At 42.1% G+C, this 14,980-nt stretch overlaps 1 protein-coding gene across 1 annotated transcript in view; it reads right to left on the bottom strand.

Moving 5' to 3' along the window:
* The window catches only part of LOC144889118 (cell adhesion molecule 3-like), a 60,625-nt gene that overhangs the window by 17,879 nt on the left and 27,766 nt on the right, over positions 1–14,980 (bottom strand). The window contains exons 8-9 of the mRNA XM_078769018.1: positions 3,654–3,698; positions 3,278–3,394 (exon numbers count right to left, since the gene is read on the bottom strand). Coding sequence (XP_078625144.1) covers positions 3,278–3,394; positions 3,654–3,698 — 162 coding nt within the window. The remainder of the gene's footprint in view (positions 1–3,277; positions 3,395–3,653; positions 3,699–14,980) is intronic.

The following is a 14,980-nucleotide window of genomic DNA, read 5'->3' as shown; positions in this document are numbered from 1 at the left end:
AGCAGCAACGAAGGCTGGAAAGGGTGGAAATGCGAATGGTTCGGTGGATGTGCGGAGTATCGTTGAGAGAGAGGAAGACAAATGATGAATTGCGAAAGATGATGGGAATAGAGCCTGTGATTGATGCTGTGAAGAGGAACAGGTTGAGATGGTTTGGTCATGTGTTGAGGAAGGATGAAAGTGACTGGTTGAGAAGAGTGATGGAAATGAATGTAGAAGGAAGTAGAGGACGGGGAAGACCGAGAAAGACTTGGCTAAAGATGGTGGAAGAAGAAATTCGGGCAAGGGGGTTAACAATGTTAAAAACCAAAACAGTTTCTTTCACCCATTCTGCTCCCTGGTTTACCCCTGAACTCCGCCTGATGAAAACTCGTGCTCGCCAACTTGAAAGACTCCGCAATAAAACAGGTCTCACAGTTCACTCCCAAGCCTACAAGGACCACCTACAACACTACAAAGATGCCCTCTCCCACGCCCGCTCCGCCTACTACTCTCAAATTATCAACTCTGGCTCCGGAAACCCAAAAGCACTCTTCTCGACAATAAACAAACTCCTCCGCCCCCTGGACACCACCACCCAGTCATTCACAGTAGACAACTGCATCTCCTTCCTTTCTTTCTTCCAACGCAAAATTGACAACATCTACAACAGCTTGACCACCGCCGCACCCGCTCCCTTCATTGTTGTTTCCATGTTTTGTTATGCATTATGTTTTGCACTCTGTCAAAGCACCTTTGGGCTTCATGAAAAGCGCTATACAAAATAAATGAATTATTATTATTATTATTAACAAGGAGAGATGCAGAAAATAGGGCAAAATGGAGAAGATTGTCATGGGGACCGCCAGGCTAACCCCCACTCTCGCAGGGAAAATGGCCTTAAAATGCATGTTGTTGTTGTTGTTGTTGTGTCTCTCATCCTGCTATGCCTACTAGAGTCTATTTAATTTATTTCCTTCCTTTAAAAAGTAGGAAGTGGACCAATGGGTGAACAAGGCAAGGGCCTCTGTAAAAGTAAACCTTTGGTGCTTTGGGGTTGTCGCACTGATGAACATTATATACTTGCTTATGCTTTACCGCAAAGGTACTTTGCACGGGTCACAGTGCTTCAATGCACTTACAAGCGCTCATTTGGGAGAGAGTGTGTGTGTGTGTGTGTGTGTGTGTGTGTGTGTGTGTGTGTGTGTGTGTGTGTGTGTTTATAGCGCGATTTACTCCCAGCCTGCCCCATTCTCTCACGGCCCTATACCTGACCGGTCCAAATTATTTTTCATTTGAGTGAACAAAATCTTTTATGCAGTTTCTCTTTTTACGAATGAAAATTGCTGTCTGGACATGGTTCAAACTTGGTAATCTGTTCTATTCTTACTAAAATAGCATAATATGAGGGAGTGATCAAGGAAAACTGTGGAGTGAATCTTGCTAGTAAGTGGTGTGTGAGTGGTGTGATGTTCTGTGTGTGTTAACAGTATAAAGAAGGCTGTGAGTTGTTCCGAGTGAGTGAACAGTGCAAGGAGAGCTGAGAGTTCTGTGTGAATGAATGATGTAAGGAGGGCCGTGAGATATTCTACACCAGTGAACGGTGTAAGGATTGCCGTGAGTTGGTCCGTGTGAGTGAACAGTGCAGTGCAGTGCAATGTACAGTGCAGAACAGTGCAGTGAGTTGTTCTGTGTAAGTTAACAGTGTAAGGAGAGGGCAGCAAGATGTTTTGTTAATGTTGGTGTAGTTGTTGTAGTGTAGCCCCAGACAGTTCTCTTGAACACCCCTCTCTGTCTCTCCCCCACAATTCTCTGTCTTTCCCCCTAAACTTCCCCTTCCCCCTTCCTCCCTCCCCTTCATCTCCCCTCCGCTCCCCTTCCCTCCCCCACTCCTTCTCTTCTCTCTCCTTTCCTGTCTTCATATTCCCAGCACAAAGGGACGCTGCATTGCCTGGCAAAGCCAGGTAAATTTTGCTCGTTAATAAGAGTAAATAGAGTCCTGAAATGTCGATAAATCACTGATGAGGGCCAGTTAGTTGGTTTGTTGTTTTCTTATTATGGGTTTTTGGCACAACAATCCTTCCCAGTTCCGTTTCCTTCAGAAAAATGGCCTCTAAAGGTGGTTTTTTTTTTTAATCCTTCCCAGTTCCCCACAAACTTGCCCTCATCTTCACCCCATACTGGTCTCCAGTTAATATCTCCAATCAAAAAAACGTTGTTGGTATGACACTTGTTCATACCTCATTCGCTAAAAAATTCATCAGATTGCATAACAGATATGGTACATGTGCATGACACAGCATCATAGAAATTCAACTCGGGGCATAAACACCTTTTTTTTGTCATCCCAAAATGCGACATCACTTCAACACTTAACAACCCAAAATAACACAATAACTTTTAGGCTCACAGTGGCAAGGGATGACTCCACAGAAATTACGAGGAAATTCACAAATTGACAAAGTCTGCTTCAAGGTTACGTGAAAATTAGTGCTCCGCTGTGCTCTCAGTGTGGGAGGTCAGTGGTTCAAACCCAGGCCGAGTCATAGCAAAGACTATAAAAATGGTACGTGCTGCTTCCTTGCTTGTGTAATGTGCATGGAAGAAGTTTCGGGAACTGAGTCGCGTGCTGATGAGGAGGGGAGTGTCGTTGTAGCTGAAGGGAAAGGTGTATGCTGCATGTGTGAGAAGTGTTATGATTTATGGGAGCGAGACATGGGTCATGAATGTAGAGCAGCAACGAAGGCTGGAAAGGGTGGAAATGCGAATGGTTCGGTGGATGTGCGGAGTATCGTTGAGAGAGAGAGCTCAACTTTAAAAGAGAGAGAGAGAGAGAGCTCAACTTTAAAAAGTAGAGAGCACGAACAAAACCCATCGGTTCGCATCCATGGGGAGGAGGAAATTCCTCCTTAGTTACCCCACTGAATGTGGAGAGGAAAGCAACCTCGTAAAAAGATGGCATCGCTGGTAGCCAGAGTGCTCTGGGAAGTGATGGTACTTCTCTCAAGCTCAGTAGCTGTGTTTGTCTAAAGTCAAGTCCAGAGTTGTCTCGTGTGTGTGTGCGGTAGCTCTTCCATGAGCCTCAGACCCTGTTAAAATTGAAATGATGGAATTTTTCATAAAAGAATGTAAAATGAAAAAATTGACAAGGATTCGATTTAGCCATCCACAGATGTTTTCATTTACATCCTGTTAACACTACACTACGTAAGTGTACCACCAACTGGTGATGTACACTGTGCACAGCACAGTTGTAAAGATGAGAAGCATTATCGGTTGAGAGCAAATAACATCTGACCTTTGTGGTTGTTTAAATAACGAGCCGTTGCCACGGCAATGATGAGGAGGATGAAGAGGCAGAGACATACAGCTCCAGCTACCAGAAGCCAGTCGCTGGAGGGAACCGGCGCAGCGCCTTGGTAAAGGTGAGCGGTAGAGAAACCAATAGTCAGACAGACAGAACATCAGCCAGTCCGAAGACATTTTCTTAGACCTTCAAGGAAGAAAGGCATTTTGTACAACCCAACTAAGGGAATGCAAAACATGCGCGAATGATTTCTTATCAGCGAATCTCTGGCAAAATGCAGGTTTGTCCACTTAGCAGCAGGTCCGGTTTACAAGGGGAATCGCTATAATCAAATAGACCACGATCCCACCTGTCGGTTCGCACTCACTTGTGTTTGTCGTAATGGTGGTTGAAGTTACAGTGCGTAGACGCTCTGGAAAATGAGAATCACAAAACAAAAGACAATTTGAAGCATCAACATCACGTTAACAACACGGAGTATCAGCCAACCCGACCGCAAAACAATTATAAACGGCCATGAAAAACTAAACCCATCTCGTCACAAAACCAAACTAAACCCATCTCGAATATCCATCTCGTCACAAAATCGATGTCTCCGCATCGATGCGATAATCAAAATACATTTTAAATGTCAACCAAACTTGGTGGCAAAAATGGTTAAAGCGTCTGCTCTGGATCTGGGAGGTCTGTGGTTCCACCTTATACATGTGGATATAATTATATTCACTCATTATATGGAAAAATAAAGAAAACAGAACAGTCGGCATGACTTGGACTATTAGGAGTATCTCATTCCGAGAACTTATGGAAGCCCCCTCACTTATCCTTTTCCATCGTCTTGGAATAATCTTACTATAATTCACCAAATGTCTGTCCGTCCGTCTGTTCCCAGGTACCGCAAAAACGACTGAACCAATCGCAACGAAATTTTGGGTGTGTAGACAGTGGGTCTAGGAAATTACTAGGAATTCCAACACTGGTTTTACTCTGGAGTAAAATAGGCTATATGGTTTTTCCAAATTTTTTTCCAATTTTCCAATTTTCCCAATTTTCCAATTTTTCCAAATAATATTTACCAATATGAACAGTGATGTGGCTTTTATTGAAATTCGACAAATACTGTTTAGATTTTGATGATTTGCGTGTGATATGATTTAACGGATGTTTATATAAATCGTTTAAAATAAAATAAATCCTTCAATTTCTGATATTTTGCTTTTTCATTTAGGCCTCCCAATTGAAGCCCCGCCCATCGGGCAGGTACCGTTGCTTGTAATAATAATGCAAGTTCCCTTACAAGGAAATCCAATGCAGGAGAAGGCCATGATTCCCATCAAACTCTGCACTAATATTACCAACCTATGGTTGTTTGTCCATGCTCTATCCCTTTTTTAAATGCAGAAGTTCCAGCAAGGAAGCAGCACATAGCATTTCTACAGTCTTCGTTATGACTCAGGTGGGGGTTCGAACCGCCGACCGCCCAGACTCAGAGGGGACGCTCTAACGATTGCCCAACGACTCTTGTTGAATGAATGAATGATCGTTTTTTAAGGCAATTTTCCCTGCTAGAGCGGGGGTTAGCCTTGCGGGCCCCATGACAATCATGGTTCCCTGTTTGAGGCAATGTTTTTATGGCCGGATGCCCTTCCTGACGCCAACCCTTGGTCGCCTCTTACGATGTGCAGGGATCCGGTGTACCTATTCTAAACCGGGGTACACACCGTGATCATTCATCCCAGCAAGCTGGTACTCAATTTGCCGACCTCGGAAGGATGACAGCCTGAGTCAACCCCCCTGGCGTTAATTCAGCGATCGACCGGGATTCGAACCCAGGATCCTAGGATCCCAACCCGGCACCCTAACCGCTAAGCCAACACCAGGCTAATCGCTTTCAACAATTAATGTGTGTTAGTGTGTTGTTAACAACAACTCTTGTTGAATCTTGGTGGCATTGTTTTGTGGAACACTCATTCACCTCACATAAACATGTGTGTGATGAAAATGTCATGCACATATCAATCAAATTCACTTTGGTCGCAAGATTTCTGAAATTTTATTTTCTCATCTGGTATGTTTACCATTCATATTGTCATGTCCTGTGCTCGATTAATACCGACACTGGACGAACGGACCGAAATGGCTTTTACTCCCTTTGACTGCGTCAATTAATGGTGGCCTTGCACATGCGGGAATCAAAAGAAGCACATGAGATCCTTGGCTCTGATTTTAACGGGGTTTCTCCCCCACCACAGATAACAAGGAAAATAGAACACGATGGTGGGGAACAATGGCAGGATAAGGGGAAGAAAAAGGGGGAACACGGAATCACATTAAATAATTATTTCAAGAGGAATAAATTAAATCTAAGGCACCACACACCAGACTCGAGCACAGATGGGGAAGGGAAACGAGAACTGAGTGAGGCCTTAGCTCTTGTCGAGCGACGAAGCAGCCACGAACCCACAGTGAATAAGGCAAGCAATCACGAGCTAGACAAACCAAGGACACAAGCAGGAGAACAAAGCAGGCACATGAAGCACTGAAGCAGGAACACGAGCAGGAGACTACACACCGACGTTGATCACCAACCGTTTTCCTCAGGCGCTGAACACAATCCCTGCCACTTACTCCGAGGCCAAACCAACTCTCCGGCACCCTCACGTCTCTTGTGAGATGATCCAACACCTCCCCTCTCTCTTTCCGAAGGCCCCACCGGCGCCTCACCCGGGGTGTACAGAAGGTTTTATATGCAGGTCCTTCAAGTTAAACCCTGGCTATTTATTAAACGACGCATCACCCTTCGTATGATGCACATTTAAACAGGACAATTATTAAGCTAACATTTCTCTACTAAATAAATCAAAATGGCTAAACTTACCAAAACATGGAGCATATTAACCTATACATTTCTAACTCTTCTAAGGTGATTCATACCCCTCCCCTTACAAATGTAACACCCCCTCCCAGGTAACCACAGCTCCTGCAAGGTTTGCTGCAGGGACAATAACTCTGGCCTTAATGCTTACAGACAGACTCACACCTAATTAACCTCAACAAAATAAATCAGTAGGAACTGTGGGAAGTCAGCCGTAGCTTACTTACCTATTCTCCTCACCGTACTACCCTCTTAGTTGCAAATAAAATCCATTTCTTGTGTACAAAATTATATGTACAAGGTCCTCAAATTTTTTATCCCTGCCCTTCCAGTGTATTCTTCAGGTGTTCCTAGGGCGGGGAGAGAAACTGGCAAAAAATAACAAAGAGGCCTAACTTAACCACAATTTCACCCTACGTACAAATCCTGCCAGTGCAGCTACCTGGTACAAACCAACTTCCCACAAGGTCGGCACCATTAACCTCACCTGGTTGGAATTCTGCAGCCTGGGACCTGTCAGGGAATAAATATTCATATTGACAATATTGCTAGAATATATATATCAATGTAATCTTGTTTAAAGTGGAATTATGTTTTACTTTACGAATGAGCAAAAGAGCATAGAACTAGAATTAACATGTGGTCAGAGAGAGAGTTAATTTAAGGAAACAGAATGTGTAATGCTCGTGGACTGCCATCTGTGTCTTTCAATATTTAGCCTGTGTTCCATAGATGGAACACAGGCTGCAAACAGCTTCAGCAGGTCAGAGTATTTGACCTCTTGAACAGAAATAAAGTGGTGCTCTCAGTCTCCCAAAATAGAGGAGTGGCCAAAAGAGCCAAATAAAGGCTTTTGGATGAAGCAGTCTGGGCCTTTAAAACCAAGAGAAAGTTGCATTGGAAGAGGAGAGTGGACTGGGACAGTGAACTGAAGAGGAGTGAAAACTGAAGACCAGTTGAAACTGATCAACCAACTGGAGATTGTCAACAACTGAACGAGCTTCAGAAAGACCTACTGAACGAGCTTCAAAAGACCGACCAAACAAGCGTCAACAAACTCTGGAACAGACTCATTAAAGATCTCGGCTTAGTATACAACAAATTCTCTAAAGTGAATAAACCATTGATTTTGCTAAACCGAGTCTCTTGAAGTTTTACTAACATAACACCAGTAATTGTTAATAATTCTCCAACAAGTGGTGGCCCGTAGGGACTCAACTGCCCAGGTAAGCTTTTGTTTGTTATCTGTGTAGTCTGATGTTAATCTATGAAAATAGTTCAGTGTTTGAGTTTTGTGTACGTTTGTTGATGTGTGGAAGGAAAAAACACGAGGCCTTTAACAGGTTTCAGAAATCATGCCAATTTTTTTCTTCCAAAATTTATGTATACGCATTTTTGAGGGATGGTGCCATGAACTGTCACAAATATCCACTAAAGCTTGGTGTCTTTAGAAAAGGTGCTGTGCTTTCATGAAGGATTTGTTTTAAAATTTCAGAAGTCATGACGATAAAAAAATTTTTAAAAAATTAATAATCAATTATTTTTTTGTTTTTTCTGTAATTTGAATTTTTTTTCGGTACATTTTACGAGTTTAATGAGACGATTGCAAAGAACCACTAACGAACCCCGGGCGTTAGCCAACAGGTGCTGCATTCGTCTTGTCATGTACAACTGAAATATGGATTTTGTATATTTCTTGCTCATTTCATGAATGTCATGAATTCATGAAATAGAACGTCAATTTTGTAAATATCTTTAAAATGATTTTCAGCAATGGTCTGCATTCAAATCTCTGCTCGTTTTCGTGATTAAATGACTTATAAGTGTGTCGATTTTCCCGTTAAAATAATGGTTGAGATCCTGCTTGGGTTGTGACCACAGGCACGAGCAGATTGCAGAATGGACACTATTTGATTTATAATCATATTCGCGGTTTTTGTAAAAAGCGATTTTATACAGCGTCTGTACAGTAAGCCAAATAATGGTAAAATCGACTGGCTCGATTTTAAGTCATAAAAAAAAAAATTCCATTGTGGCACAAATATGGGTTTTTGTACCTTCATAAGAGTTAATTCGAAGCGGTTTGGACGCACGTCTGCATTTTATGCACATTTATGTGTGTGATTGGCCAAATGTGCTCTTACGAACACAAGAAATTGTAATCTTATGAATTATGATGTTCTGACAGGGATGACTTGATGAAGTGCACCATCAATTCATTTTTCCCATGTAGGACAGTAATGTAATTTTTAATTTCTACTGTAATGTAATGTAATGTAATGTTTGCAATGCAATGTAATTTAAAAAAAAAAAAAAAAAAAGTTTTCCGTGTCATCTCCAAGTAAGATTGGCACACACTGATGCCGGTAATTGTATCCTGCCAGTGGAATGCGTGCAGGCAGGTTGCCCATGGCAACCGTTTGATGTTGTTGGCCCTAGCCCAAACTTCTACATATAGGATGAGAAGCGATTTTTTAAATGTAACCTTTTTCACTTTTCTTGCCCTACACCCCCCAACCTTCCCTCGCCCTTTCCCCCTCCCTCCTTCCGTCCCCCCCCCCTATCCAAACCCCCCATTTTTTCTTCCCTTCTGTATCCCTTCCCCCTTCCTGTTTTCTCTCCAAACTTACTTTTATCTGTATATTTACATCCTGATTAGAAAAAATATATATATATTTTTAGGATTTTTTATGGCGGCGGCCATCTTGGACCACAGCTAAAAATCCTTCAATCAAGATGAAATTTAATGAGAGCCAATCCCATGCTACTGTGATCCGTAATCTCTAAAAAATAGAACCATCAAATGTACCTTTGATCATTTTATATTTCATCTGTCTTTTAAGATTTAAAAAAAGGGAATTTATTGATATAAGATACTATGACATTTGCCAAGGCAATTAAATGGAGGGAAACCAATGATGAAATATATTGTGATCTGTTTATACATGAATGAATTTACATGTACATGAATTTGTTGACCCCAACCCAATCCTAACCCTAACTTCATTCTACCATTATCCACCCCCTCCAAATCATGTTATATTACTGATTGTATGAGGCATGTATAGGATCGTTGATTGTATGGGATTGAATGGGATTGCATATCCCATATGGATCCCATATTGATTTAGCATATCACCTCATTATGTGGTCTTGCTGTGTTTTTGTGTGTATGGGTGTGGGTATGTATGTGTGGGTATGCATGTGTTTTGCACCCCTCTCCCCCCCCCCCCCCTCCTCCAACCATGGCCCAAATACTGCTACAATAATTTGTGAAATGGTACGACACAGTTTATATCGTTAAAATAATACACAGATGAGTGTATGATTTGCACCGAAGTTCGAGAGGGAGACAGTATTTACCATATAATCTCACAGCCTTGTAAGGGAGTCATGAGTGCGGCCAATGATACACAGCTATCTTTAGGTTAAAATACAATGAGTGTCGTATTTCGCATAGTATTAATTCCTCATTCCTCCCTTGGCATTCTGCCACTTCTCCCCCTCCCTTCCCCACCCTTTTCCTCCCCTCGTTCCTCCTCCTTTCCTCCTCTTTTGCTTCTTCTTTTACCTGTTTTCACCTTTCATAGTTCTCATTGTTTTCTCATTTCTCTCATTGTTTCTCATTCTCATTGTTTTCTCTCATTGTTGATGAGATTCATCATTGTCATCATGATTGTCATATTGCTGATTATCATTGATGTTCATTCTCAAATTTTGTACAATTATGGTAAATTTACTTTTACAATTTATAATTACAATGATTTACAATGGTCATGATTTTACAATCATGAAAATTGCTATGATTGTCAGGCATGTCATCATTGGGTTTTGATGTAAATCGATTGCATGGACTTTAAGGATAGCTTTATAGCCCTGCAGGATTAATGATGTATTACAAGTTACAAAGTTTATTGGAGTGTCGAAATTTCGGTATGATTGGATTCCATTGATAAATATTATGAATTAATTGCCATTCATTGGTATACATTTCAGGAATCTTACACCATTTTAATTGTCAAGAACTTTGAGTGTCTTTCAAAGTGAGACATGGTGGGTGACACATGACATGACATGTGACATCACATGACGTGTGACATGTGACACGTGACATGTGACATGGGTGACTTTTGAGACATTGCCCAAATGGACTGGCTCATATCTGTCGGAGCAATTTTCGCTGATTATCTCACAAATGAAGGGTTGAGTTGCCTTCAGTGGTTGTTCAACTTTAATTTGTGATATAATGACCACACAGGATTGAACAAATATGTCAGATATGATCCAGAGGCAGAACGGTGATTTGTCAACTGATGGCAGATATGGGTCAAACGGTGACGACCGATGCTCATATTCCCCGTCAGTAGATGGAACTGTTTTGGCAACATTGGGAAAAGGTTTAGGTATAGAGTAATGTTGATCCCATATCATAGTTCAGTATCAGACATTGGTTTCAATTCGGTATCAGACTGATAAATGTGAATTTGGATATTATCATTTATATTATTTTATTATATATTATTATTAGAATTTTATTGATGAATATTGATAAATTGATTAAAATTGCATAATTGAATTGATTCTGATTCTGATCCGATTGATCTGATTGATTTTGTTCTGATTAATTTAATCTGATCTGATTTTATTTAAATTTAATTTAAACAAGTCAATTGATGGATGAATAAAAAGTGCGGTCTCAAGAAAGAAGCTTTGAGACATTTGCAAAACATCAATGTGCAGACAACCTGGGATGATGAGCGAGGTGGTGAGTCTAGTGGTTATTTGTTATATTATGTGGTTATTTTGTTTGACCCCCCCCTTCACAGGACTTACTGATCCAGACTCATCTGCAACACTGATCAGTGAGATTGGGGTGTGGGAAAAGCCACAGGGCAGGGGGACTCTCTGGAAATCACCTGCAGTCATCAAGTGGACAGGTGGAGAGATACTTCCTGGAAGACCACAGAGTAGAGCTTATCGGAATAAGCTAGACAACAACGCATTCAACGCTACTTTGTATAAAGTGGAACAAACTTCTGCGATTTTTGCAGTACACACATTTGATAGTGGATACAGGTGTAGTCCGATGTGTAGTCCTTGTAGTTATTTGATATATTGAGTGAGTATAAAGAGGTACTCACACACAGGCAAAATGGGACATTGGATAAGGCGATGCCCATATCAAAGACAATTTCGGAAGAACAACCAAGAACAGGGATACTACCAGTTACCACCGCCTCCATCAACAAATAGGGTTCTATTGAGGAATGCCCCAAATTCAGGGAGGACCTCAGCAGACTAAATGGTCTGCCACACCCTGTTGACTAGACCAAAATGACCAAGTGGCAGCGCTTCCTTTAATCTCAGGGTCGGCTGCACAGGAACCAAGTGTTAATTTGACAGTAGGTGGACGCAAGGCACCCTTTCTCGTCGATACGGGAGCTACGCGTTCCACGTTACGACAAGCAGATTTTCCCGATATACCATTGTCAAAATACTATACAAAGGTGGTCGGAGTGTCAGGAGTTCCCATACACACGCCAGTCACGGAAGAATTGCGTGTCCAATTTGGTCCATTGACTGCACAACATGCCTTTCTTGTGGCATCTGGCGTTCCAGTAAATTTGATGGGAAGAGATTTATTGTGTAAATTGAATTGCACTGTCATCTGTAATGAAAACGGAGTGTATCTAGAAATGCCAGAACACTCCCACGACTTTATTTCTAAGGTACTAGATGGCCTGACAAGACCAACAACACATCGATGGGATATCGATGATACAATCATGGCGGAACTTTTGTGTGTTAGTTTTATGACACTGAAGGATGAAATGCCCGAAGTACAGGAATGGTTAGATAATTTTTTGATGGACTTTCTGACACGGCAGACTGATCTTCACTGTACAACATGTTATGATGCTACAGGAGAAGAGGGGTCCTATGCAGAGCGGGGTTTTAAATACCTGCACACCAAGTATGATATACATCTGACGTCATTGTGGGTGGGACGACAGGGAGTTGGGATGTCAGTGTCTTTGACGCCAGACCAACAACTCCTGTGGAATCAACCCGAAACAACAACCCCACACGTCACCTTAGCGGTGGCACAAGGGTACGAAGCAAAAGATGTTGGAATAATGATTGCAACTCTGAAAGAGTGTAACAACAGGGGATACATGGGAGAAATTCAAAGCGCCCCACTCTATGACTTAGATGGAGATGGATTTTGTTGGCAGCTCGGACAGCAGGTGCTTTCTACAACCTTCAACATGATTGTTGAATCGAATGATACTGACGATATTGGGGTATACCTACTCAGCTCTGATGCTGACGGTGACCAGGACCCACTCGATCAAATACCAATATGCTTGTGGACAACGCATCCAAATGATGTGGGACGAATCAAGAGTATTGCACCTGTAAGGATCACAGTAGATGATTCTAAGCCATTGCCTAGAAAGCGCCAATATCCATTGAGACCAGAGGCAAAAGCTGGTATTGCACCAGTGATTCGATCATTGGTGGAACAGGGAGTTATAGTTCGCACTGTGAGCATGTGCAACACTCCTATTTTACCTGTGAAGAAGCCAGGCAAGACTACTTGGAGATTTGTTCAAGATCTTCGAGCAATTAATGATTGTGTCATCCCAGCCTATCCAGTGGTCCCTAACCCGATCACTGTACTGTCAAGTATTCCATGCAACACGAAGTTTTATTCTGTGGTGGACTTATGTTCAGCGTTCTTCAGTGTACCCATTCATGTGGATTCGCGTTAACTTTTCGCATTCACGTACGAAAATTTACAGTTTACCTGGACTGTGTTACCACAAGGGTACACGGAGAGCCCAACTTTGTTTTCACGTGCTCTACATGAAGACCTCAGCGATGTTGAATTTCCTGGGGGTTCAGTGATGGTACAATATGTTGATGACCTTCTCATATGCTCAACTTCAAAGGAAGCATGTGAGCAGGACACTGTTGTGCTACTGACAGCGTTGGCAGACAAAGGCCACAAGGCCTCGAGAGATAAGTTGCAGTTCTGTAAGGAAGAGGTGAAATATTTAGGACATATTTCGAAAGGCGACACGAGACGATTGTGCCCTGAACGTGTAAAAGTGATCAGGACACTTCCAAAACCTAAAACTGTCAAGCAGATGAAATCTTTTCTAGGGACGGGGAGACCAAAGCAAAGATGGGGGGCTTGAAGAAAGAGGTGATACAGATACAGCATAGGTTGTGTAAGGTAGCAAATCAGATGCCTCTTCAAGTCAGTAATGGAGAGCAATCCCAACCCAAATTGTATCCAGAAGCCAGATCATACGAGACAAATGAACTGGAAGATGAAACTCCTCCACCTTATCGGAGACATATTGTATATCAGCCACAGGTAGTGCCTGTACCTGTACCTGCCGAAAGACCAGAACAGAGTGCAGCGATTGGTTCTAGTCAACAGAGGACAGGTGAAAGACGTGACCCATTTGAGGTAACTACCCAAGAGGGTGCAATTGGGGCACAGGAACCGACTCAAAGTGGGCAAACGATGCAACCAGCTGCTATATCTTTATCATGCTCTCCATTTTACCATACACGGAGTAAGGGTCGTGTGATAAATGCCAATCAATCTAACGATCAATGTGATTGGCTAATGAATGATCAAAAGTTGACTCTCTCACAAGGAGGGTTTGAGCAAGTGGTGTTATGAATTTTCCTCAGCGGCAATTTCCAGGGGCAAATCAGCAACATCCAGATCTGATGTATAGACCATGGCAGGTACATCAATTGAAGGCATTGCAGAGTAGTATGCCATCAATCAAAACAGATCCACTTCAATTTGCGGAGGAACTGCGGTTAATTGTGGAAACTCAGTTGCCCACTGCAAGAGACATGGAAATACTTTTAAAATGGTTAATTCCTAATACCACCACTTTGAGGAACTTAATGCGTGAGGCCAACTGGGTAAATACGGAAGATGGACAGGTGGACATGCCCACGGAGGCTAGAACGGCACAGATCAATAACTTGATAGAGGCCATAAAAAAATTGCCACCAGTGACGGATTGGAACAAAGTGGTTACATGCAAGCAGAACACAGGCGAAGATGCTAGCGATTATTTGGACAGATTGCGAGATGTTTTCCGACTATATTCAGGCATAGACCGGGCACAAATTGACAATGCCTTAAAACCCCTTTTTATTAATGGTCTATTGCCCAAATTGAAGAGTGAAGTGGAAAGACAATGTATTGCTTGGGAAGGCAAGCCAATGCAAGAAATATTGAATTACGCCTTGCATCATCAGCGGATTCAAGCCAGGAATAGTGCTGTAAATGCCGAGAAATTGATGCAACTACAGACTCAAGCCCTGATGACTACGAATCAACGCAATAGGTTTTCTGGGCAACAACGCAACAATGCAGTAGGAGATAACCAGGGAGTGGGGTGGCAACTCAGGGATCTGGAGAGGCAGCCCAGCGATACAAGTGAACAGGTGGACAAACCAGCCAATGACAGACATCGATGTTTTAATTGTGGAAATATTGGACACTGGAAACGATGTTGTCCATATTCAAATAGGAAGACGAGTTCATAGGACGAACCAAGATCAAGGGTACCAGTGCTTACCGGTACCTCAGATAACGATTAGGCCTTCATTGCTGCAGATCCCAAATGCCAAAAGACCAACATGAATAATTGTTCATGCTTCTTGTCTCAAACATTTTTGGAGCAAGAATGAATTTTACTTTTGCTTATTAGCAAATTAATAATTAGTTGATTAAATGCCAAAATTGGATTTTTTTTGGAACATGAATTAAAAGATCC

Source organism: Myxine glutinosa, unplaced genomic scaffold (assembly GCF_964187855.1).
Source record: "Myxine glutinosa unplaced genomic scaffold, kmMyxGlut1.1 SCAFFOLD_923, whole genome shotgun sequence".
Lineage (NCBI taxonomy): Eukaryota > Metazoa > Chordata > Myxini > Myxiniformes > Myxinidae > Myxine > Myxine glutinosa.
This window is presented reverse-complemented; position numbering and strand designations above follow the sequence as displayed.